This window comes from Mercurialis annua, linkage group LG3 (assembly GCF_937616625.2).
Source record: "Mercurialis annua linkage group LG3, ddMerAnnu1.2, whole genome shotgun sequence".
NCBI classification, from domain to species: Eukaryota; Viridiplantae; Streptophyta; class Magnoliopsida; order Malpighiales; family Euphorbiaceae; genus Mercurialis; species Mercurialis annua.
Genome location: NC_065572.1, coordinates 42,265,343 through 42,290,070, shown reverse-complemented (window position 1 = coordinate 42,290,070; position 24,728 = coordinate 42,265,343). Strand labels below are relative to the sequence as shown.

Below are 24,728 nucleotides of genomic sequence, written 5' to 3'. Positions count from 1 at the left end.
TTGTTTTTAATGTGAGTATACCTAGACCAGAACTCTGAGACGGAAGTGAGATGCTCGCGAGCAAGCTGTTATCTAGGCTATGAGGCGAATGAATACGTATAGTTGTGAGAACATAGGATCTATGCCTCTAGCTAGTGAACTTAGCCTTGATTAGACATACTAGTATATGACTAGGATAATAGATATGTGTTCGGATAGTAAAACATATCTGATTAACAATGTATGATATGTATGCTATGTTTTTAATACTCTTGATGTTTGATTAAGTCCATGTGAGCGGAATGCTCACAAGACTTAAGTGATGATACGTAATCAAGGAAATCTAGGGAACACTGATTTTCTTGAATCCTGACCACGTAAATGCTTATAGCTATGATGATATATGTGTGTAACATATACAATGCGAGTATATGTTTTAGTAAATTGCTAAGTCTACAATGAGTTAGAACACTCAGAAGACTAGCAATAAACAACGTAATCATAAAAGGTAAAAAGAAAAGGAGATATTCCTAAAGTCCAACGTACGTGGACAACGATTAGTTGTGATGATTAGTAAGTGTTATATTTAAGGAATTTGTCAGTATTCCTTTATATAATCGCTATACTATGAACAAAGAACTGCGCGAACGCGTGCTGTTGCACAGAAAGTATACGAGACGCGAGAAGAAGATCGAGGTGACAAAGGTGAATGCAACCTAGTCCAATTGGCCTGCAAAGGCCAGAAATGTGATGAAGGTCAACGGGAACCTAACACGATAAAGTGGGAATGTACAGGCATCGGGAGTGCCACAGTACCCAACGTCATTATAAATCAGTTAGCCGTAAAAGCGACTGATATAAGGAATGGTGTGCCAATGATAAGACGATGGATATAAAGATAGTATCAACGTGAAGAAAGGAACACCTATAGAGATTGATAATGGTATACATAATATAAGACTGAAGGAGTTTGATGGATCAAGCGGTATGCTAGATCCACTAGAAAGATAAAGTAAGATGCTCGTATACAACGAACGGATGAAGGATAAACAGTATTGTCAATCAAGATGTCGATAAAAGGTTCAATCCATGAGTAGTTGCGACGAGCAATTAGAGCAGTGATAGGTCAAAGTTGTGACCTGATTTGAGAAATTCTTTCTACCATTAGTTCTGGTTAAGGATAATCGGAAAATATCAAGGTGCTTAGATCAAGAGACAAACAACAAGAACTGCAATCGGTGGATTGAGAGTTGAAACTTCCACCTTAAGATTTCGGGTATGAAGCGGGATAGTAAGTTGTAAAAGGTACAAACGTAATGGATGTTTGTGAAGTGTTAAACCTTGAACTTCAAAGTAGATCAAATGAAAAGTAAAGTGCATGACGTAATCAATATAGGAAATTGATTATGATCCTTGGAGGATTAAGTACGATCGAACTTGTTTGATACATTCCCAGAAAGGGATCCTCAGGAAGAGGACTCGAGGAAGAAGAGTTATCATACTAGTCCGATGTCGAGGAATACTGGGGTAAGCATTTCTGGTCCAGTGTATGGAAATATCACAAGCTGAGGGAGGATGCAGAGATAGCCAACGGTCAGGCACAAGTGGCTCTGAATCAGGTTAGGAGACAAATGCGCTCCTTATCACAAGGAACACTATTAGTAGGACTGTATTCCACTGACTTTCTGTGTATGCTCGAGAGAATACCAAAGGTGCATGATGAGTATGATAAATTAATCAGAGTAAAGGAAAGTACGGATAACCTGCGTATGACGAAAGGGACTCGATAAGAGTGATCGAGGAAAAGAAAAAGAGAAAAGTCACATGGAAAATCGACAAGGAGATTAGAGAAATAGAACTCTATATAGTCACAGACATATGGAAATAAAGAAGGATAAAGAGGACATAGACATAGAATGTGATTTACTGACAGTTAAAATGTCAGTAAGAGTACAAAAGAACGGTATGTAAGAAACCGAGAGCGCACTACGTCGATAATTCAGGCAAAAGATTTGCGACCCATTATTTGGTTGGTGATCGACGTTTAGGGTGCTGAAATGAGAAATATCAGGAATACGAGATGAGATAGAGGTGATACCCACATATGATTGGCTTTACAGACGACCATGATGATAGTACAAATACGATAAAATGATATATATACGATTGAAACGCACTACATCGAAAAGTTTAGACGAGGAAAGCCACAACTCTCTATTAGTGATTGATGTTGTGGATATTAAAAGTAAGTGATAAGCGATATATAAGATACGATGAAGAGGAAAGCAAGGACTACAATAGAAGATGATTAAGAAACACGATTAGAGCGTGAATAAAGAACACAAAAAGGAATACCATAGGATCATAGCATTTAGACTATTTATCCTATTGGTTAACTAAGAATAAGGAATCAAAGAAAGATTACAAAGGAGTACATCTACGATATGGACAAAAATGGAAATACCAAGATAGTGGATAGTAATGAGAAGTAAGCTTAACGCTACATGATAGTATAAAGGAAAAGATTTGGAAGGTGTTGCGAAGACTGAATGTAAGAATTGACATAGATTTCGCATAAGGATTAAGAAGTGTTAAAAGAGTATGATAATTGGGCCTGATATTAGTTGTGCTGACAGAATAAATGTCAGTGTGGGAATGCATTCCATAAGGAATTCCATAAGTATTAGTGAACGTTAATACATTGGATACTGAAGTAATCCAATGTAAACAACCCTTAAGATTATCGACGATAATTAGAGATGTGACGATTGGAGATGCGGAAATAAAGAATGATATGTAAGACAACGACAAGAATACGTCGTGAATAAAAGTACTCATAAAGAGTTATTATAGAAATCTAAAGACATTACCTCAATAACTCCAAGCATAAGTTATCTACGGGTTTATAGACCAACGTAGAACGAGTTGTTAAGGATATGAAAGGATAACGATACATCAAAAGACGTATCGAAGTAGTATAGATAACACTTGTAGCTATTGATAAGGATATACTACGAAAGTGACTTACAACTTGAAAGTAAGGCAATTACTTAGAACAAGTAATTCAAGTAATGTAAATTTAAGAAACTCTGCTAACAATAAGTGAGTAGAGAAGACCGTCAAGGGATGACGATAACAAGTGACTTCTAGAGACACTATGGATTAGAAATACGATATCAAGAAAGGTCTGACATTTATAGTAATGTCATTGCACCAGAGGTACAAGGATTAGAATAACGATTCCACATACCAACAAATACCGTAAGACAAGTATGGTGTAACCATTAAGGAGAATGGACAAGATATTATTAAGGTAAGCTATCATTGAACATCAATAAGGAACTGAAAGTTCAATTACGACTATAAGAGTTTATAGTAACAAATGTCAAACACATGAATTGTGTTGTAAAATAAAGAGAAGAGATCGAAGATAGATTGTCAATAATAATTGACATCAAAGTGCAAGAAGTACAGAAAATAGGATAACGATTCCTTGCGCTAACTAATGTCATAAGACGAACACGGTATTCCTACTATGAATAAGAATTCTAGATATAAATGAGATTAAGGTAAGAAGAGTATATGAAAATTCGAGGACGAATTTTTATAAGGGGGGAAGAATGTAATACCCCAAAATATTTAATTATCTAATTGGACCACGTGTCCAGTTTTGAGTCGCCAGAGTGGCGATATCGGAAAGCCTTCCGATAAAAGTAAGATAAATAAGTTTTAGTAGATTGGTATTAAAAGAGATTATAGCAAAGAATTTAACGTTATATTTCAATTCTAGAGTTGGAATTGGAATTAGAAAGGAAGTATGTTAAGAAAGTTGCAAAATAAAGTACAGGGACTAAAGTGGTAATTTAGCCACTATGACTCAAAATGGAAATTATTTCGCCAAGGTCCGCGAAACGTTTTATAGTATATGTGGTAAAAGTTTCGGGTCAATCGGAGACCTTTTAAAATTTGGATGCGGATACGTTTTGGGCTAAATTGTAACTTTTGAAAAGTTCAAGGGCCAAAACGTAAATTAGCCAAGTAAGTCTCGAGAATAGCAATTCAAAGAGTATTGACGGAAAATAATAATTTCGGGCCAAGTATTATTTAAGTGGATATAAATAATACGTATAAAAGAATAATTTAACCGTTTAGTTAAATTAGAAAGTTTAAAAGTAAAAGGTATGAGTTAAAGAAGTGAGGAATCAAAATGATCTTTTGACCAATACATATATATAAGAATCAAGAGAAAGATGAGAATCAGAGAAGGAAAGAGTATCAGACGAAGGGTTTTTGGCGAACGATTACGATCCGTCGCGGTTTCGCCGTTTCTCGTCCAAATCGAGTAATTCTCGCGCCGATGGATTAAGAGTTCAATTCCCTATCATCTTTAAGCTTCAAATCGAGGTAAGCTTGACGTTTTGGTTTAGGGTTTCGAGCGGTTTTACCGTTTTAATGATTTTGAGTTTGAATTCGACGTTTTAAGCTTGAATCTTGAGTTTTTGATGTTATTAAGCGTTACGGATCGATTTAGCATGTCGTAGCACGTCGGAAATGGCCCGGGGAATGAACCCCGGGGCTGCACATCGTGCAGCCAAAGGCTGCACGAACGTGCAGCACAGCAACTGCACGATCGTGCAGCGTACTGCACGTTCACGAACGTGCAGTACACTGCTGCACGAACGTGCAGTCCCTCGTTAGCGGAAATCGATGATTTTGGCTTCCAGAGCCCTGACGCAACGCGGAAACTTGATTTCAGACAATTTTAAGTCGCGTAATCAACCGTAATTCGATTGAATATCAAAACGTAAACTAGGACGTTTAAAAGAAAGGTGTGATTAAGAGATTATCAAAGTTAAGAGTCGTATTTGAAATACGATTATGTTAACCTAAGTTTATAACTTAGGAGTTTGAATACTAAGCCCACGTTTATGGATTAAACGTATAGGTAACTCGATTAAGTAACTGACGTACCGACAAGCTACCAAGTCATTTAGCTGAAGTGGGCATGTGATTGGACAACGCATGGAGCTTACGCTTGCGGGATTATAGTAATGCAGTTTTGGATAGCGGTCACTGTGAGTGGCAAATTTACTTTCGCGTATTATTAGTATAAAAGTTATTTTCTTATATTACGAGTATTATTATTAAATATCTCGTATCTATATGATTTGCTCATATAAGCTGTTTTGTTTGATAGATTTGATTATATGAATTTCTTGTACTCATTGTTTGAAGATGAATGTCTAATGTGCGGTCCAAAGAGACCAACTACCTATTGGGTGTCAATAGGCTGTGTGATCATTAGTGAGTCAGTCTAGAGTGTCTGACTTTGTAATTAAGAAGTAAGGTAATATATGTTTATGCATAATATGTTATGAATTCGATACGAGAGTGAACTCGGCTACGGTGTAGTCTGGAAGTCCCCGTATCTAGTGGGCTGGGCCCACCAGTGGCTGGGCCACCAGTGAGTTGGACTCACACTTTATGATTTCGATACGAGTGAGCACTCGGCTACGGTGTAGTCTGGAAGTCCCCGTATCTAGTGAGTTGGACTCACACTTTGAAAATTAATAATGTTTGCTTATATCATAAATTTATATATGTATTAAGCGTATAACGCTATATTTTGATAATACTATAAGTAACTTGCAAACTCACTCAGTATTTTCCCAAATACTGACCCCTCACTCTGATGTTTGCAGGTAAGCAGAGTCGGATCAGACAAACCATCTCCATTGTGCCAGAAGTCATTGGACTTGCACAAGCATGAGTTCCTAGAGCTGCAGTAGTCAGTAGATGTCAGTATTAGATAGACATCTGGATTTCAAATAGTTAGTTTTGAATGTAAACTGTAATATGATATTTTAATATCTATAATTATATTATGTAAAAGAGTTTTCTAAAAAGGTTTATATATGATATTATAATTTTAAATGCGAAAAATTAATAGTGGTTTTAGGCTTGCTACGGGTTTCGGAGCTACCACTCCCATTCCCTAGCGCCGGTCTCGGCTCAATAATTTGGTTCGTGACAAAGGACCAGATCGGTCGAAACATGGAGGTGTACGTTGATGAAATCATCGTCAAATCCAGAAAAGTAGAAGACCACGCGAAAGACCTAGAAGACGTTTTCACCAAGCTAAAGAAATACAAGCTCAAGTTAAACCCGGACAAGTGTGCCTTCGGAGTCCCGGCAGGGAAATTCCTCGGTTACCTCATCTCTCAAAAATGCATTAAGGTAAACCCGGAAAAAACAAAAGCAATCATAGACATGAAAGCCCCGAAGACGGCCAAGAGATGTCTCCCATTCTTCAAAACACTAAGAAATGTGGAAAGCTTCAAGTGGACCGAAGAGTGCCAACAGTCTTTTGAGGAGCACAAAAAATTTCTAAGTTCACCACTACTCGTGCGACCCGAAGTTGGAGAAGTGTTATACTTATATATAAGTGTCACCAACAAAACAGTAGCATATGTGCTTGTAAAAGAAGAAGAAACCGAGCAGAAACCGGTGTACTACACGAGCAGAGTGTTTAAAGGCCCCGAGCTCAGATATAGCAACATCAAAAAATTTGTATTTGCGCTGGTATTAACGGTAGAAAAACTCAAAAGGTATTTTCAGTCTCACACAGTGGTAGTCCGAACAAACCAACCCCTGAAAAAAACGCTTGGAACACCAGAAACCTCTGGACGATTAATCAACTAGTCGGTCATGGTAGGATCATACGATATCAAATACGAACCAAGAACAACAATGAAAGCTCAGATCCTAGTAGATTACGTGGCCAAAACAACAACACACAATCAACCCACCGAGGTAGACAAGGGCTTGGTCAGCTGGATATTACAAGTAGACGGAGCACCAAACATGGCCGGAGCAGGGGCAGGGATGATATTAAGAGGACCACATAATATAAAAATGCAAAACTCAATCCACCTGAATTTTCCGGCAACCAACAATTCAGTAGAATACGAAGCCCTAATAGGAGGATTGAGAATGGCGACAGTAGTCAAGGCCGAGTTCATCAAAATTCAGAGTGACTCTCAACTGGTGGTTAACCAAGTACTCGGATTATTTGAGGTCAAAGATCCAGAAATGAAAAAATATGTAGATCGAGTTAAAGAGCTGCTCGCAAAAATTACCGAAGAAGGTGGAAAATGGGAATTAGAGCAAATACCCAGAGAAGAGAACACAGAGGCAGACACATTGGCAAAGGCCGGAAAACCAAAGAAACAGTACCAGTCATACCATGCTCGATCCAAAACTTCAGCAGTATCCAAAATCCCGAGGCAACATTCCTCATCAACCTGTTAGATCAATGGATGGAGCAAATCATATCATACATGGAGAATGGAAGCCTACCCGAGGATAAAAAAGAGGCAAGGAAGGTGAAGCGCCGAGCACCACACTTCTCATACCGCGATGGCACCCTATACAGAAAGTCATTCTCACATCCATGGTCCAGATGCCTCACGGTTGAAGAAGGAGAATACGTCTTAGCCGAAATACACGAAGACATGTGTGGAAGCCACATCTCCCATTTAGCACTCTGTCGAAAAGCGGTATTACAAGGTTACGACTGGCCGACAATGGCACAAGATGCAGCAAGCTTGGTACAAAAATGCGAGAAATGTCAATATCACCAGAATGTGCATCATCAACCCACAAACGAGCAAAGTCCGATAATAAGTCCCTCTGTAATACCCCGAAAATTTAAGGATGTAATCTTAAAAGAACGGACGGTGAGATTAGTCCCGTTGACTTTTAGGCCGGGAATAGAAAAATTAATTTGACAATTTAAGGCTTTAATCGAGTCAAATTGTGTGAATTATGTGATTACGTGTTAGAAATAGATTGCGTGCTATTTGAAAATTGATTTGTTATGTGCAGTGGCCTTTTCGTAAATAAATGCAAAATATTTTAAAATGGATTTTGTAAATATTTAAAATGGGTTAAAATATGAAATTTGATTTTTAGAGCTAAAATAAATATTTGTGGATGCATTGGTAGAACATATTTTATTTGTTTTAAAAAAACGGTATTTAATTAATCATAAAAATAAATATACTATAAAATATAGTGTAGAGACTAAAAGGAGAACAGATGGGGTGTAAGGGTTGTGACACATGTAGATACATGTGTCATGGAAACAAAAAGGGGTTGTAGAGATTGTGACACATGTAGATATATGTGTCATGCAAGAAGAAGGAATTTATAAAAGTATGACACATGTTAAAACATGTGTCATGTGTAGAGAACAAAACTTGGAAATCAAGTTTACTCTAAATTAAAAATATTTAATAAATTATATATAAAAATAAAATAAATGAAAAGGGCATGTGGCTTTTCTTTTAGTGAGGTAACGTGGCTTTAGGACAATAAAAATGAGCAAGGTGGCATCAATTATGGAGAAATGATAAATTAGTCCAATTAAAAATACAGGGGCTAAACATGACTTTAAGCCATTTCAAATAAAAATAGAGATGCACATGCCTATCTTAGACCCAAAACAAAACATTTCATCCCTTTCTTCTCCAAGTATTCGGCCAAACTCACCCACACTCCAAACTTCCATTTTTCTCAACTTAAAATAAAGGTAATTTCTTATGCTATATAAATGTAAATAGTTAGTTTTATTCATGTTTTACTTGTTTGTTTGTGTAAATCAAGTGTTTGTGTTGGTGATTTTTTTTAAGAGTTAAAAACTTGATTTTTATTTCAAGTTTATGATCTTTAAGATGATAAAAAAAATGGGTCTTAATTAGTTTTAAAGAATCATGGTTATTTTATAAGCTAAGATTTAAATAATTATAATTTCAAGTTCTAAACTTGATTATGATTTTAAAAGTATATAATCTTAAGAAAATATTTGAGTAGAGAAAATTGACATGCAATTGGATTTTAATATTAAATAGTCTAAATTAAATTATGGGTGTTGGTTGTTTTCGGAAATTTTGAAATATTTTTCAAAGTTATGGTTTGTTTGATAAATGGTATATTTGGGTGTTCTTAAGATAAAAGCTTTGATTTTTGAGTTTTACAAAATCCGAAAATTTCATGAGTAATTGTAATATGAAATTTTGAGGTTTAGAGTGTTCTTGAACTCTTGATAAAAAAAAAGTTAAAGATCTAATAATTATTTTATTTTATTAAATCTGAAAATAAAATTTAGATGTTATAATTTCAAGTGGGAATCGAAAAAAAAAAAAATGTTATACCTTAGAGATTATGATTTTGAAATTTTTATGTGTTAAAGTGAAATTTTGATATGGAATTATGGTGGATAGTTGTCTGTTAGAATTGTTGTGGATGCAATTAATTTTGTGTTGGTATTTAAAAAATGTAGAATTGTTAAAAATTGGAGGCCGAATATATTGATTTTTATTAGTCAAAATTGTTAATAATTTGTATGAAAATTGTTTGATAATTCGGTATTATTTTTGTAAAGCATAATTACATGGTTTATTATACATGTTAAATATTCATGCTTAGATTTATTGAGAATGGTTAAAAGTTGGTGTGAATTTTGTTAATTTTGGAGATGATTAGCAAATTAAAAAGTTAAGGGATTAAATTGTATAATTGGTTAAAATGACGGATTTGATTGAAATTAAATGAGAACTTGATTTCTGGATATATAAGAATTTGTGTATGTGAATTTGATGGTTTATTGAATTTTGTTAGATTTGGACATGATTGTCAAAGTTTAAAGTTAAGGGGTTAAAATGTAACTTTCGTAAAAATAAAGGACCAGTCAGTATTTTAACCAAAATTTCAGATTATAGATGTACATAATCTGATGTATAATGATTTTAAATGATTTTGGTAATTTTTGGAAAGATTTGAATGTTTTTGCCGAAAACTAGAGTTTTGGGGTTAAAATTGTAGTTTTCCAAATTTGAGGGGCTACATGGTATGTTAGCCAAAGTTTCCAGGTTATAATTGTTAATAATCTGAAGTAAAATGATTTTGGGTATTTTAAGTAATTTTGTCGATTTTTAAAATCGGTTGATTTACGAAAGGACCTAAATGGTTAATTTTGAAAAGTTTGAGGATATTTTAGTATTTTAACTAAAAGAGGATTTTAAGCCAATAAGGGGCTGTTTTAATTGTCTTATGAAATGGTTAGACCCAATATTGAAAGTAAATTCGAATTTTAATAATTAAAATATTATTAATTAGTTCGGTAATTAATGGAATAAGGATAATGTGATAAAAGGGAAATATGGTAATTTGATTAGTTTAGTGAAACTAATTAAAGAGATAAAAGAAAAAGAATTATTTGTGATTAATTATGAAAGGCCATAGATGTGGAATGAACCTTGAATTTATTTCAAGTGTTTTCCTGAATCGAACCCGATAGAGTAGGTTCGTAATTCTCGAATAGTCGAGAATGAGAAGGAATTGTGAATCGGTTACGTTGAAATAACGACCGAAAATGATAGTGTTTTGTGAAAAGTTTTTAATGTGATGATTGTTTGTATACGATATGATATCGTATTTATGTGGCTACGTGTTTAGAGGTCGGTAATAGATTTAGAATTCTATTTTGAAATCGACTTAACACGATTCCTGAATATAGATGTGACGGAAAGTCAACTATTGACAGATCAAATTGAAGGAGCACCGGTTGGAATAGACCGAGTGGCTAATAGTGGATCATCGTGGCGTATTTAATTATTTATGGAGCGACAGTCTGTGAGTTTGCATTATTACATGCATATATTAAAGTAATAAAATTATTATTATTACTTTAATGTGGAAAATTAATATCGTAAAGCATTTTAAATATATCGTATATTTATTTTGAGTAAATAAAATTATTATGGAATGAGTCTACGAAATGTGCCATCCTATTTGGGCTATAATAGGACTACGTGATCACTAGTTATTGCATGCATATTTATTTTTATGTAAAGTGGAATGGACTGTGTGAATCTAGACGACGGTCTAGAAGTCTGAGACGACGGTCCAGACATAGCGGGAGAGCTTCTAAGACGACGGTCTAGAACCCCGAACAAGTTAACGGCGATGGAACGATAGAGTTCGGCCGATTGATTTAAGAACTAACGACGTCATGGAACATTAAATGTTATCGGTCGTTGAGTTCATGAGAAAAGTTGGAAACAGTCTAAAGAAAGGTTTAGAACTGTAAAGGATAGTGGAAAATAAACTAAAGTCGGGCGAATGTACGGGTTCAGCCGACTAGTTTATAAATCTCAGTCTGAAAGAAGACTTAGAGGAAAATGGATTAGAAATGGCATTTCATTTAAATCATTACGTTTCTGTGATTGAACCAGTACTAAATATTTTAATATGACTATTTTATAACGGGTTAAATTATTTAATGTGTGTTTGTAAGTTGTAAACTCACCAGTATATCTGACCCACGTTGTGGAACTATTTTTCAGGAATATTGCCTGTGTCTGGACAAGACTTCATCTTTTTGATTCATGAAGTCTTCGTTTTGCGTATATGGTATTTGGTCTTATCTTGATCTGTAGAGATGCAGTAGAATAGATAGACAGACGCCTTAGCATGTCAGTATTTGCGATGTTTGCCACGCATGAACTCTGTTTTGTTTTCATCGCACGATTATAATATATTTTAACGACATGCATTAAGGTATTGGAAAATAGTTGCAACCCGGGTACACGGTAGTACCGGGAGTTTTGAGATACACTGTAAAGGAAACTGTACGCAACTATGTTATGTGTATAATATGGGGCCCAGCGTGGCTATATGCATGATTGCATGTTATCGGTTTTGTAAAAGACGGTATTCGAGGAATACGCGTTAAAACGATAACCAGTAATTGAAAAGTAACGGTTTTAATTTAACGAATGTGTTTTCATAATGAAATGCATTTAAATCCATAATAAAATGGTCTGCATAGTGAAATGCAGTTATCACCATAATGAGTTGGTGTGTGCATAATGAGATGCATTATTAACCCCAGTGTAGTGGGTATGAAACTTGAATACATTAATTAAATAGGAAATTAATTGTAAAGTTTCATTATGATTTTATCGGAACGTTTTTAAACGGAGATTTTAAAATGTTCGAAAATGTGTTTTGAATTCCGCGAAAAATTTAAAGTGATTTTTAAAGTGTTTTTAAGGCTTGCTACGGGTTTCGGAGCAACCACTCCCATTCCCTAGCGCCGGTCTCGACGCCGAGAATCGGGTCGTGACACCCTCGCCATTCAGTACATGGGGTATTGACATCGTTGGCCCCTTCCCGACAGCAAGTGGGCAAAGGAGATTCTTGATAGTAGCTGTCGATCATTTCTCCAAATGGGTGGAAGCCGAAGCTATCTCCACCATAACAGAAGCACGAGTGCGAAGTTTTGTCCGAAGAGAAATCATTTGTCGTTTCAGAATTCCAAGAATCATCATAACCGACAACGGTAAACAATTCGACAAAAAATATTTCAGAGACTTCTACACTGAGAAGGGAATCGATCTACGGTTCACCTTGGTCACCCACCCCAGACCAATGGGATGACCGAGGTAACCAACAGAACCATTGTTAACGGATTGAAAAAGCGCCTGGACGAGGCAAAAGGTTGATGGGCCGACGAGCTACACAGTGTTTTATGGTCATACAGAACCACGCCGAAGGCCGGCATAGGAAGAACCCCATACATCCTAACCTATGGGTGTGGAGCAATGGTACCCGTAGAAATAGGCTTGCCTACCATCAGAGTACAATACTTCGATGAGCAACAAAACGAAGAAAACACCAGATTTTGCCTTGATTTGCTAGAAGAACGAAGAGAACAGGCACTGATGCACATCGAAGCATACAAGTAGAGGATGACAACATATCATAACAAAAGGGTTAAACCCCTAACGTTTGAGGTAGGAGATCTAGTACTACGAAGAGCCGACATAGCAAGAGGTAATGTAGGGGTATCCAAGCTCGGAGCAAACTAAGAAGGACCCTACCAAGTAAAGAAAGTAGGGAAAGGAGGGGCCTATCACCTAACATATCTGTCAGGTCGAGACTTACCTAGAACCTGGAATGCCATAGTTCTTAAAAGATTCTATCAGTAGACAACACTCAGGTTATCGAGTCTGTCAGGGGTTTTTTCACTTGCATTCAAGTCAAAATCGGTTGTAGGCTAGAATGCAAGTTTTTCCCCTATCAATAACAGAAAGAAGAAAAGAAACAAAATGTGTCCATAGCTTAAACCAAGATGAAGCAATCGCTTTAACCGAGTTAAGCCATAGCTTAAAACAAGTCGAAGCAATCGCTTTAACCGAGTTAAGCCATAGCTTAAACCAAGATAAAGCAATCGCTTTAACCGAGTTAAGCCATAGCATAAAACAAGTCGAAGCAATCGCTTTAACCGAGTTAAGCCATAGCTTAAACCAAGAAAAAAACAATCGCTTTAACCGAGTTAAGCCATAGCTTAAAACAAGTCAAAGCAATCGCTTTAACCGAGTTAAGACATAGCTTAAACCAAGACGAAGCAATCGCTTTAACCGAGTCGAAGCAATCGCTTTAACCGAGTTAAGCCATAGCTTAAACCAAGACGAAGCAATCGCTTTAACCAAGTTAAGCCATAGTTTAAAAAAAAGTCGAACCAATCACTTTAACCGAGTTAAGCCATAGCTTAAACCAAGACGAAGTAATCGCTTTAACCGAGTCAAAGCAATCACTTTAAGCGAGTTAAGCTAGTGCTTAAAGCAGGTCAAAGCAATCGCTGTAACCGAGTTAAGCCATAGCTTAAAACAAGTCAAAACAAGTCACTTTAACCGAGCAACGTCATAACTTGAAAAAAATATTAAAACAAGTAACTTAATGAAAATGCAAAAAATAAAAGAATCACAGACGAATACATATCAAAAGCATAAAACATAAATCATAACAAAGATCAGAAGGCGAGGAAGACACAATAATCAAACACCCTCAACACCAATATATTAACCAAAAATTGTTTACACAGTACAAGCCTACTCTAGTACAACATTACTGACGTGCTCGTGAACTGACAAACCAGTCCCAGAAGAAGTACCACAATTTTCATTCAAACCGGCCTCCTCATCATGCCGAACCTCCAATAACAAAGTTGGAGACGAAGTAGCAACAACATCAGCTTTTTTCTGTATAACAACACAAGCTACTTCGGTCCCAGCAACATCAACCTTCTCGGTCACAGCGACATCAGTGCCCTGAGTCGAAACTTCATCCTTAGAGGGAACGGCATCATCTTCAAGCTCTCTCCGCAGCTCGGCCGCAAAATCCTCAACACCTGTTCCTCAGCATTCAACTCCTTCACTTTTTCCTCGGCAAGTTTTTGCTCGGTTTGAAGCTTTTGGTACATGCCATCCATGTCAAGATACAAAAAAGACGGATCAACATCAGCTCGGAGAAGCGGCCCAACATGCTCCTTTAGATCATCTTCCATGGCATCGGTAAGGTGAGCAAACTCCACCATCAAATCATCTCGCTGAGTCTCCACCACTTTGGTAGTGTCATCAAGAATATCATGCAGTCACATATAACTCTGATGATGACCATCGACGGTCTTCTGAAAATCAGTTTTCTCTTTATTGAACGTCTCGGTCAGCTGCACTCGAAGCTCCTCTTTCTCCTTATCAAAAGCATTCTTGGCAAGAGCGAGCTCGTCCCTTTCCTTGATCAGGACAAATATCTCCTTATTCAGCTTTTCAATCTTGGCATTGAATTTATCCGTATTGCTAGCCAGAACCGACTCTACATTCGCCCTCTGCAGCTGCTCCTTCTCCAGATCCGCAATGGCAGTGGTCAGTTTCTCCCTATCATCCGAAGCCTGAGCAGACAAGTCTTCTTGGAACGACCGAGCTCCCAACAGGTGGTTAATTAACTAAGAAAACCAACATAAGAAAAACTTAGTAAAATAAACACAAAAACGGAAAACGGAAACAATCAAATCAAACACACACCTGGAAGGACAAAGATACACTCGTATCAAGAAAGTCTTTCTGAGGGGTAGCATAAAGAGCTTCCCTATCCCGAGGAAGAGACACCGTCTTCCCAAGGAAGACTGAAGTCGTCAGCGAATCAACGGTGTCCTCCATCAATTTAGACTTCAAATTACGAGCGAGAAACCGAGGAGTCAGCTTCACATCTTCGGTGTCAACCGGATTAACTCCCGAATCACCCATCTTGGCTTTCTTCTTGAAAGGAGACGAAACCTTGTCCATCCCAGACTCAACAAATGTAGAGGCTCCCAACCCCACAACCACATAAGACCCACAGGGAAGAGTAGAGGCACCCTTCACCTCGGCCACCGAGCAATGCTCTTTGCCCTTATCCAAGTTCTTCCTTTTGACAGGCTTGAAAGGAGGAGGCACAGTCGACAATGGTTTATCAGGGGTTATAACTTGTGCCCCCGAAGCAGCTTTCTCCCCAGCAGTTTTCCCTCCAACACCAACCTCGGCAGATGACGAGTTCTTGGCAGCCACACCATAACCTTTTCGTCTAGCAACGTTGAAAACAGTCATATTAAACACTGCAAAACCGAAACAAAAACCAATAAGAACACCAGAACAATACAAGGTAATACAAAGGAAAAACCAAGTAGAAAACAAATACCGAGAACAACCTTCCCGCTTCGGGTCAAACTTAGCAATAGGAAGTTTCGGTATAAGGGTATAAGTATTTATATGACCAGTCGTCTTCAAAACGTCCTGCAGAAGTACATGGTTCTCATTCCCAGCAGAGTCCCATCTCAAAAGGGTCACGGGAGATGTGCACAACCACCGACGAGGCAGGTCGGCGAAGGCAGTAGGGTGATGAATCCGAAACCAATCTTCCCTAAACCTCTTAACCGAGGTAGATACTTTCTCTTTAACATGCCTAGGCTCGGACTTAAGAATTTTGAAGGTAGAAAAATCATAAGCACCGCCAAAGATAAGACCATAAATACTAGCAAAAAACTCAACCGAGAAAGGAATCTTATGTCGATACACAACCGACGAAGACAAAGAAAGCCTAATGCCATTTGGGTGAAACTGACTAAGAGACATGTTGTAAAATTTCGAAAAGGCCACTAAGTCGGACTGAAGTGGAATGCGGACACCAGAATGAAGGTGTTCTACGCTTATTACTATAAAATACGGATCAACCGGGGTGTTTATTGTCAGACCGGGAGGAGACAGTGCAAACCGATACCCCTCACGTAAATTTATCTGAGAAAGAAGATAATCCAGATATCCCTGGTTCAGCTCGGCAAAAGTAGTTTCCATCCTCACTTGCCTTGGCTTAACAGAAGAGGTCGATTCTGAGAAACCAATTTCCTCTACCTTATTTATACAGGGAACGTCAACGAACCCTCCCTTGAAGTACACTCATCCGACTCACCCTCACCATCATCGTAAACGTCCAAAAAATCATTATGGGAATCCTCCTCATATGACATTATTCAACCGAGATGAAAAAACAACTCTAAATGAATCAAATCACCCAACTATACTAACCCAGAAAGCAAACACTCAAGAACACGAAGAACAAACGGAAAAAAGATGAAGAAATAACAATAAACAAGATCAAAACAAAGGAAAAAGAAGAACTTACTGATGAAAATCTTCGAAAGTAGAAAAGTAGGCCCCAACAAAGCAAAGAAAAGAAAGAAACGAGAGCAAAGAAAGGAAAAAAAAAACTAAGCAAAGGAAAAAATGAGGGTTTTTATAGAAACCGAAGCAGGGCAACTAAAACGACGCCTCAATATATGTGCTAGTGGATAACAGATGTCAACAGGCATAATTAAATGAAAGACACGTGTCATCGAAACGTATCAGATAAGAAAGCAATTCAAAAGACACCCAAGAGATGACGGAGCAAGATCAAAACCGAGCAAGCAAGAAATACCAAATCAAACAAAACTCGGACATAAATATCCGAACAAACTAGGGGGGACTTGTGATAACAACACAGATGAACAATCTAAAAAATAGAACATAAACCGAGTAAGACACACCACAACACCATCTCGGCTCAACCGAGTAAGACACACCACAAGACCACCTCGGTGAGACGAGTAAAACACATAGCAACACCATCTCGGATACACCGAGCAGCATACATCGCAACATCATCTCGGCTTTGTCCGGGTTTACCTTTCACTGATTACAAAGACAAATATGTCAGAAAGTACCCTGACATTCCAAACAATATCTGCATAGACAAAGATAATGAAATCAGACTTGTCGGCCCAGACAAAGAGGAACAAATACATACTATAAAAGGCTAAGAAAAAGTAGGTAAATAAGTTAATTCTCTTTATCTCTCAACAAAAAACTCTTATTCACTTCTTATTCTTTCTCTCACTAAAATACCTATTGACTTGACTGTCGGAGCGGTTTGCCGGAGTCCCCTTCCGGCGCCCTTCTAACGGTTGTATTGTGCCTTTCAGGAACGATTGTGAAGCCACCACTGGATCAAGGAGTCGCCGCCATTCCGCAAGTTATCAGTTACGAAACAAATTCAAACGTTTAAAACATTACGAAACAAATCCAATCGTTTCACCTTTTTAGCGATTTATACCAAACGTTTAAAACTTTACGAATCAAATCCAAACGTTTAAAATGTTACGAAAAAATTTCAAACGATTAAAACGTCACGAAACCAATCCAAATGTTTAAAGCGTTACGAAACAAATCGAAACGCTTAACCTTTTTAGCCATTTAAGCCAAACGTTTACAAACGTTATGAAATAAATCCAAACGTTTCCCCATTTTAGCAATTTAAGACAAACGTTTACAAACGTTACAAAACAAAACCAAGCGTTTCACCTTTTTAGTGATTTAAGCCAAACGTATAAAACATTACGAAACCAATCCAAACGTTTCACCTTTTTAGATATTTAAGCCAAACGTTTACAAACTTTACGAAACAAATCCAAACATTTTTTATTTTTAACAATTTAAGTCAAATGTTTAAAACGTTACAAAACCAATCCAAATGTTTAAAACATTACGAAACAAATCAAAACGTTTCACCTTTTTAGAGATTTAAGACAAACGTTTACAAACGTTACGAAACCAAAAACGTTACGGAACAAATCCAAACGTTTCACCTTTTCAACGATTTAAGATAAATGTTTACAAACGCTAAGAAACAAATCCAAACGTTTCACTTTTTTAGCGATTTAAGCCAAATGTTTACAAATGTTACGAAACAAATCCAAACTTTTAACATTTTTAGCGATTTTAGCCAAACGTTACAAAACAAATCCAAAAATTTCACCTTTTTAGCGATTTAAGCCAAAACTTAAGAAAAAATCCAAATGTTTCATCTCTTTACCAATTTAAGCCAAATGTTTACAAACGTTACGAAACAACTCCAAACATTTCACCTATTTAGCTATTTAAGCCAAACGTTTAAAACATTACAAAACAAAACCAAATGTTTCACCTGTTTAGAGATTGAATCCAAACGTTACGAAACGAATCCAAACGTCTAAAATATTACGAAACAAATCCAAACGTTTCACATTTTTAGCGATTTAAGAAAAACGTTTTCAAACGTTACGAAACAAATCCAAATGTTTCACCTTTTTAGCGATTAAATCCAAACGTTTAAAACGTTAAGAAACCAATCCAAACGTTTCCCCTTTTTAGTGATTTAAGCCGTACATGTAAAACATTACAAAAGCAAAAGCCAAACATTTAAAACGTTAGGAAACAAATAAAAACGTTTAAAACGTTACGAAACATATCCAAGCATTTTCCCTTTTCAATGATTGAAGCCAAACGTTTACAAACGTTACAAAACAAATCAAAATGTTTCCCCTCTTTAGCAATTTAAAACAAACGTTTGTAAATGTTACGAAACCAATCCAAACGTTTTATCTTTTTAGCGATCTAAGATAAACGTTTACAAACGTTACGAAACCAATCCAAACGTTTAAAACGTTAAGAACATTATGAAATAAATCGAAACATTTTATATTTTTAGCGATTTAAGCCAAACGTTTACAAACGTTAAGAAACAAATCCAAAAATTTCAACTTTTTAGCAATTTAAACAAAATGTTTACAAACTTTACGAAAAAAATCCAAACGTTTCACATTTTTATTGATTTGAGCCAAACGTTTGTTTCGTAACGTTTATAAATGTTTGGCTTAAATCGTTAAAAAGGGGAAACATTTGAATTTGTTTCGTAACGTTTTAAACTTTTGGATTGGTTTTGCAACGTTGGTAAAATTTGTGCTTAAATTGCTAAAAGAGTGAAACATTTGGTTTTGTTTCAAAACGTTTTGCTTAAATCGCTAAAAAGGTGAAACGTTTGGTTTTGTTTTGTAACGTTTCAAACGTTTCGCTTAAATCGCTAAAAAGGTGAAACACTTGGATTTGTTTCATAACGTTTGTAAACATTTGGCTTAAATCGCTAAAAAGGTGAAATGTTTGGTTTTGTTTCATAACGTTTTAATCGTTTGGCTTAAATCGCTAAAAAGGTGAAACTTTTGGATTTGTTTCGTAACATTTGTAAATGTTTGGCTTAAATTGCTAAAAAGGTGAATCCTTTGAATTTGTTTCGTAACAGTTATAAACGTTTGGCATAAATCACTAAAAATGTGAAACGTTCGGATTGGTTTCATAACGTTTGTAAACGTTTGGCTTAAATCGCTAAAAAGGTGAAACATGAAACGTTTGGATTTGTTTCGTAACGTTTTAAACGTTTGTATTGGTTTTGTAATGTTTTAAATGTTTGGCTTCGATCGCTAAAAATGGGAAACATTTGGATTTGTTTCGTAACATTTGTAAACGTTTGACTTAAATCGCTAAAAAGGTGAAACATGTGGTTTTGTTTCGTAACGTTTGTAAACATTTGGACGTTTGGAATTGTTTCGTAACATTTTAAACGTTTTGGTTATATCACTAAAAAGGTGAAACGTTTGGATTTGTTTCGTAACATTTGTAAAGGTTTAGCTTAAATCGCTAAAAGGGTGAAACGTTTTGTTTTGTTTCGTAACGTTTGGCTTAAATCGCTAAAAAGGTGAAACGTTTGGATTAGTTTCGTAATGTTTGTAAACGTTTGGCTTCAATAGCTAAAAAGGGGAAACATTTAAATTTATTTCGTAACGTTATAAACGTACGAAACAAATCCAAATGATTCACCCTTCTAGAAATTTTAGCCAAACGTTACGAAACGAATCCAAACGTTTGGCTTAAATTGCTAAAGAGGACGTTTCACCTTTTTAGAAATTTAAGCCAAACGTTTACAAACGTTACGAAACCAATCCAAACATTTAAAACGTAACGAAACAAAACAAAACGTTTCACCTTTTTAGCGATTTAAGTCAAACATTTCACCTTTTTTGCGAATTAAGCCAAACATTTACAAACGTTGTGAAACAAATCCAAACGTTTCACCTTTTTAGCGATATAAGCCAAAGGTTCAGAACGTTACGAAATCAATCCAAACATCCAAATGTTTACAAACGTTTCGAAACAAAACCAAAAGTTTCACCTTTTTATCGATTTAAGCCAAACGTTAACAAACGTTACGAAGCAAATCCGAACGTTTCACATTCTTAGCGATTTAAGCCAAACGTTTACAAAAGATAGAAAACAAATCCAAATGTTTCACCTTTTTAGTGATTTAAGCCAAATGTTTACAAACGTTACGAAACAAATCCAAACGTTTCACCTTTTTAGCAATTTAAGCCAAATGTTTGCAAATGTTACGAAACAAATCCAAACGTTTCACATTTTTAGCAATTTAAGCCAAAGGTTTAAAACGTTACAAAACCAATCCAAACGTTAAAAATATTATGAAAAAAATCCAAACGTTTCACATTTTTAGCGATTTAAGCCAAACGTTACAAAACCAATCCAATCGTTTCACATTTTTAGCGATTTAAGTCAAACATTTACAAACATTACGAAACAAAACCAAACGATTTACCTTTTTAGATATTTAAGCCAAACGTTTTCACCTTTTTAGCGATATAAGCCAATCGTTTAAAACATTACTTAACAAATCCAAACGTTTGGCTTAAATCGCTAAAAAGGTGAAACGTTTGGTTTTGTTTTGTAACGTTTGTCTTAAATCACTAAAAAGGTGAAACGTTTGGATTGGTTTCATAACATTTCAAATGTTTGGCTTAAATCGCTAAAAAGGTGAAACGTTTGGATTTGTTTTATAATGATTGTAAACATTTGGCTTAAATCGCAAAAAGGTGAAACGTTTGATTTGTTTCGTAAGGGTTGTAAACGTTTGGCTTATATCGCTAAAAAGGTGAAACGTATGGATTTGTTTCGTAACGTTCGTAAATGTTTGGCTTATATCGCTAAAAATGTGAAACTTACGGATTTGTTTCGCAACGTTTGTAAACGTTTTTCTTAAATTGCTAAAAAGGGGAAACATTTGGATTTGTTTCAGATCGTTTTAAACATATGGATTCGTTTTAAACGTTTTTAAACGTTTGGATTTGTTTCGTTAAATTTTAAACGTATTGATTGGTTTCGTAAAGTTTTAAATCTTTGTCTTAAATCTTTAAAAAGGTGAAACTTTTGGATTTGTTTCGTAACTTTGTACACGTTTGGCTTAAATCGCTAAAAAGGCAAAACGTTTAGATTTATTTCGTAACGTTTTAAACTTCTGGCTTATATCCCTAAAAATGTGAAATGTTTGGATTTGTTTCCTAACGTTTGTAAACATTTGGCTTAAATCGCTAAAAATGTGAAACGTTTGGATTTGTTTCATGTTGTTTTAAACGTTATGATTTGGCTTAAATCGCTAAAAATGTTTAAAATGTTTCACCTTTTTAGAAATATAAGCCAATGTTTACGAAATAAATTCAAGCGTTTACCCTTTTTAGCAATTTAAGCCAAACGTTTACAAATGTTACGAAATAAAACCAAACGTTTCCGGAACATATCCAAGCGTTTACAAACGTTACGAAACAAATCCAAGTGTTTCACCTTCTTAGCAATTTAAGCCAAACATTTACAAACATTACGAAACAAAACCAAACGTTTCACCTTTTTAGCGATTTAAGTCAAACGTTTACAAACTTTTCGAAACAAATCCAAACGTTTCTTCTTTTTAGCGATTGAAGCCAAACATTTAAAATGCTACGAAACCAATCCAAACGTTTAAAACGTTACGAAACAAATCCAAACGTTTCACCTTTTTAGAGATTTAAGCCTAACCTTTACAAACATTACAAAACAAATCAAAACGTGTAAAACGTTACGAAAAAATCCAAACGTTTGGATTAAATCGCTAAAATTGTGAAACAAATCCAAACGTTTAAAACGTTGCGAAACAAATCTAAACGTTTACAAACGTTACAAAAGAAAGCCAAATGTTTCACCTTTTTAGTTATTTAAGCCCAATGTTCAAAATATTACGAAACAAATCCACACTTTTGAAACGTTACGAAACAAACCAAACGTTTCATCTTTTTATCTATTTAAGCCAAACGATTAAAATGTTACGAAACCTATCCAAACGTTTAAAACATTACAAAACAAATCCTAACGTTTTACCTTTTTAGCTATTTAATCCAAACGTTTCATATTTTTAGCGATTTAAGCCAAACGTTTACAAACGTTACGAAACAAATCCAAACGTTTCACCTTTTTAGCGATTTAAGCCAAACATATACAAACGTTACAAAACAAATCCAAACGTTTCACCTTTTTAGCGATTTAAGCCAAACGTTTAAAACGTTTGAACCAATCAAAACGTTTCACCTTTTTTGTGATTTAAGCCAAACATTTACGAACGTTACAATACAAATCCAAACATTTCATCTTTTTATCGATTTATGTCAAACGTTTACAAACGTTACGAAACAAATCCAAACATTTCACCTTTGGAGAAATTTAATCCAAATGTTTACAAACGTTACAAAACAAAACCAAACGTTTCAACTTTTTAGCGATTTAAGCCAAACGTTTCACCTTTTAAGCGATTTAAGCCAAACGTTTAAAATGTTACGAAACACATCCAAACATTTCCCATTTTTAGCGATTTAAGCCAAACATTTTCAAACGTTTGTATTTGTTTCGTACACCTTTTTATCGATTAAGCCAAACGGTTACAAACGCTATGAAATAAAACCAAACGTTGCCCCTTTTTTTTAGCTATTTAAGCCACATGTTTAAAACATTACGAAACCCATCCAAACGTATAAAACAAATCTAAATTTTTCACCTTTTTAGCGATTTAAGCCAAACGTTTACCAACGTTACGAAACAAATCCAAATGTTTCACCTCTTTAGCGATTTAAACCAACCATTTAAAACGTAACAAAATCAATCCAAATATTTAAAACGTTACGAAGCAAATCCAAACGTTTAAAACGCTACGAAACAAATCCAAACGCTTAAAATGTTACGAAATAAATCCAAATGTTTAAAACGTTACGAAACAAATCCAAAAGTTTGGTTTCACCTCTTTAGTTATTTAAGCCAAAAGTTTAAGACGTTTCAAAACCAATCCAAACGTTGAAAACATTACGAAACAAATCCAAACATTTCACCTTTTTAGCGATTTAAGCCAAACGTTTAAAATGTTACGAAACCAATCCAAAGGTTTAACACATTACGAAACAAATCTAAACGTTTATCCTTTTTGAAGCTAAAAGTTTAAAACGTTACGAAACAAAACCAAACGTTGCAACTTTTTAGCGATTGAAGCCTAACGTTAATTAACATTACGAAACAAAACCAAACGTTTCACCTTTTTAGCAATTTAAGCCAAATGTTTAAAACGTTACGAAACGAATCCAAATGTTTAAAACGTTAAGAAACAAATCTAAACGTTTCACCTTTTTAGAAATTTAAGCCAAACATTTAAATCGTTACAAAACCAATCCAAATATTTAAAACATTACGAAATCAATCCAAACGTTTCACCATTTTAGCGATTTAAGCCAAACGTTTACAAATGTTACGGAACAAATCCAAACGTTTCCCCTTTTTAGTGATTTAAGCCAAACATTTAAAACGTTACAAAACCAATCTAAACGTTTAAAATGTTACGAAACAAATCAAAACATTTCACCTTTTTAGCGATTTAAGCGAAACGTTTATAAACGTTACGAAACATATCGAAACGTTTATAATGTTACGAAACAAATCCAAACGTTTACAAACGTTACGACACAAATCCAAACGTTTCACCTTTTTTGCAATTTGAGCCAAATGTATAAAAAGTAACGAAGAAAAACCAAATGTTTCACCTTTTTAGCGATTTAAGCCAATCATTTACAAACGTTACGAAACAAATCCAAGAGTTTCACATTTTTAATCCAAACAATTACAAACGTTAAAAAACAAATCCAAACATTTGCATTTGTTTCGTAACATTTGTAAACGTATGGATTGGTTTCGTAACGTTTTAAATGTTTGGATTGGTTTCGTAACGTTTTAAATGTTTGGCTGAAATCGATAAAAAGGTGAAACGTTTGGATTTGTTTCGTAACGTTTTTAAATGTTTGGCTTAAATGGATAAAAATGTGAAATGTTTGGATTGGTTTTGTAACATTTTAAACGTTTGGATTTGTTTTATAACATTTGTAAACATTTGGCTTAAATTACAAAAAAGGTGAAACGTTTGGATTGGTTTTGTAACGTTTTAAACATTTGGATTTGTTTCGTAACGTTTGTAAACAAATGTTACGAAACAAAACAAAACATTTCGCCTTTTTAGCGATTGAAGCCAAACGATTAAACGTGTCACCTTTTTAGCGATTGAAGCCAAACGTTTAAAACCTTACGAAACAAACCCAAACGTTTCACCTT

General features: G+C 35.4%; 1 protein-coding gene and 1 long non-coding RNA gene across 2 annotated transcripts; both read left to right on the top strand.

Annotated features, from left to right (window-relative positions):
• Nucleotides 1-7,319: 7,319 nt before the first annotated feature.
• On the top strand, nucleotides 7,320-7,884 carry LOC126672548 (uncharacterized). Its single transcript, XM_050366504.1, has 2 exons — nucleotides 7,320-7,718; nucleotides 7,867-7,884. The coding sequence occupies exons 1-2, from the start codon at nucleotides 7,320-7,322 to the stop codon at nucleotides 7,882-7,884; spliced, it is 417 nt and encodes a 138-aa protein (XP_050222461.1).
• A 668-nt stretch (nucleotides 7,885-8,552) lies between these two features.
• On the top strand, nucleotides 8,553-12,011 carry LOC126671728 (uncharacterized). Its single transcript, XR_007639100.2, has 3 exons — nucleotides 8,553-8,572; nucleotides 10,559-10,674; nucleotides 11,388-12,011. It is a non-coding gene; the product is annotated as an uncharacterized LOC126671728 (long non-coding RNA).
• Nucleotides 12,012-24,728: the final 12,717 nt, after the last annotated feature.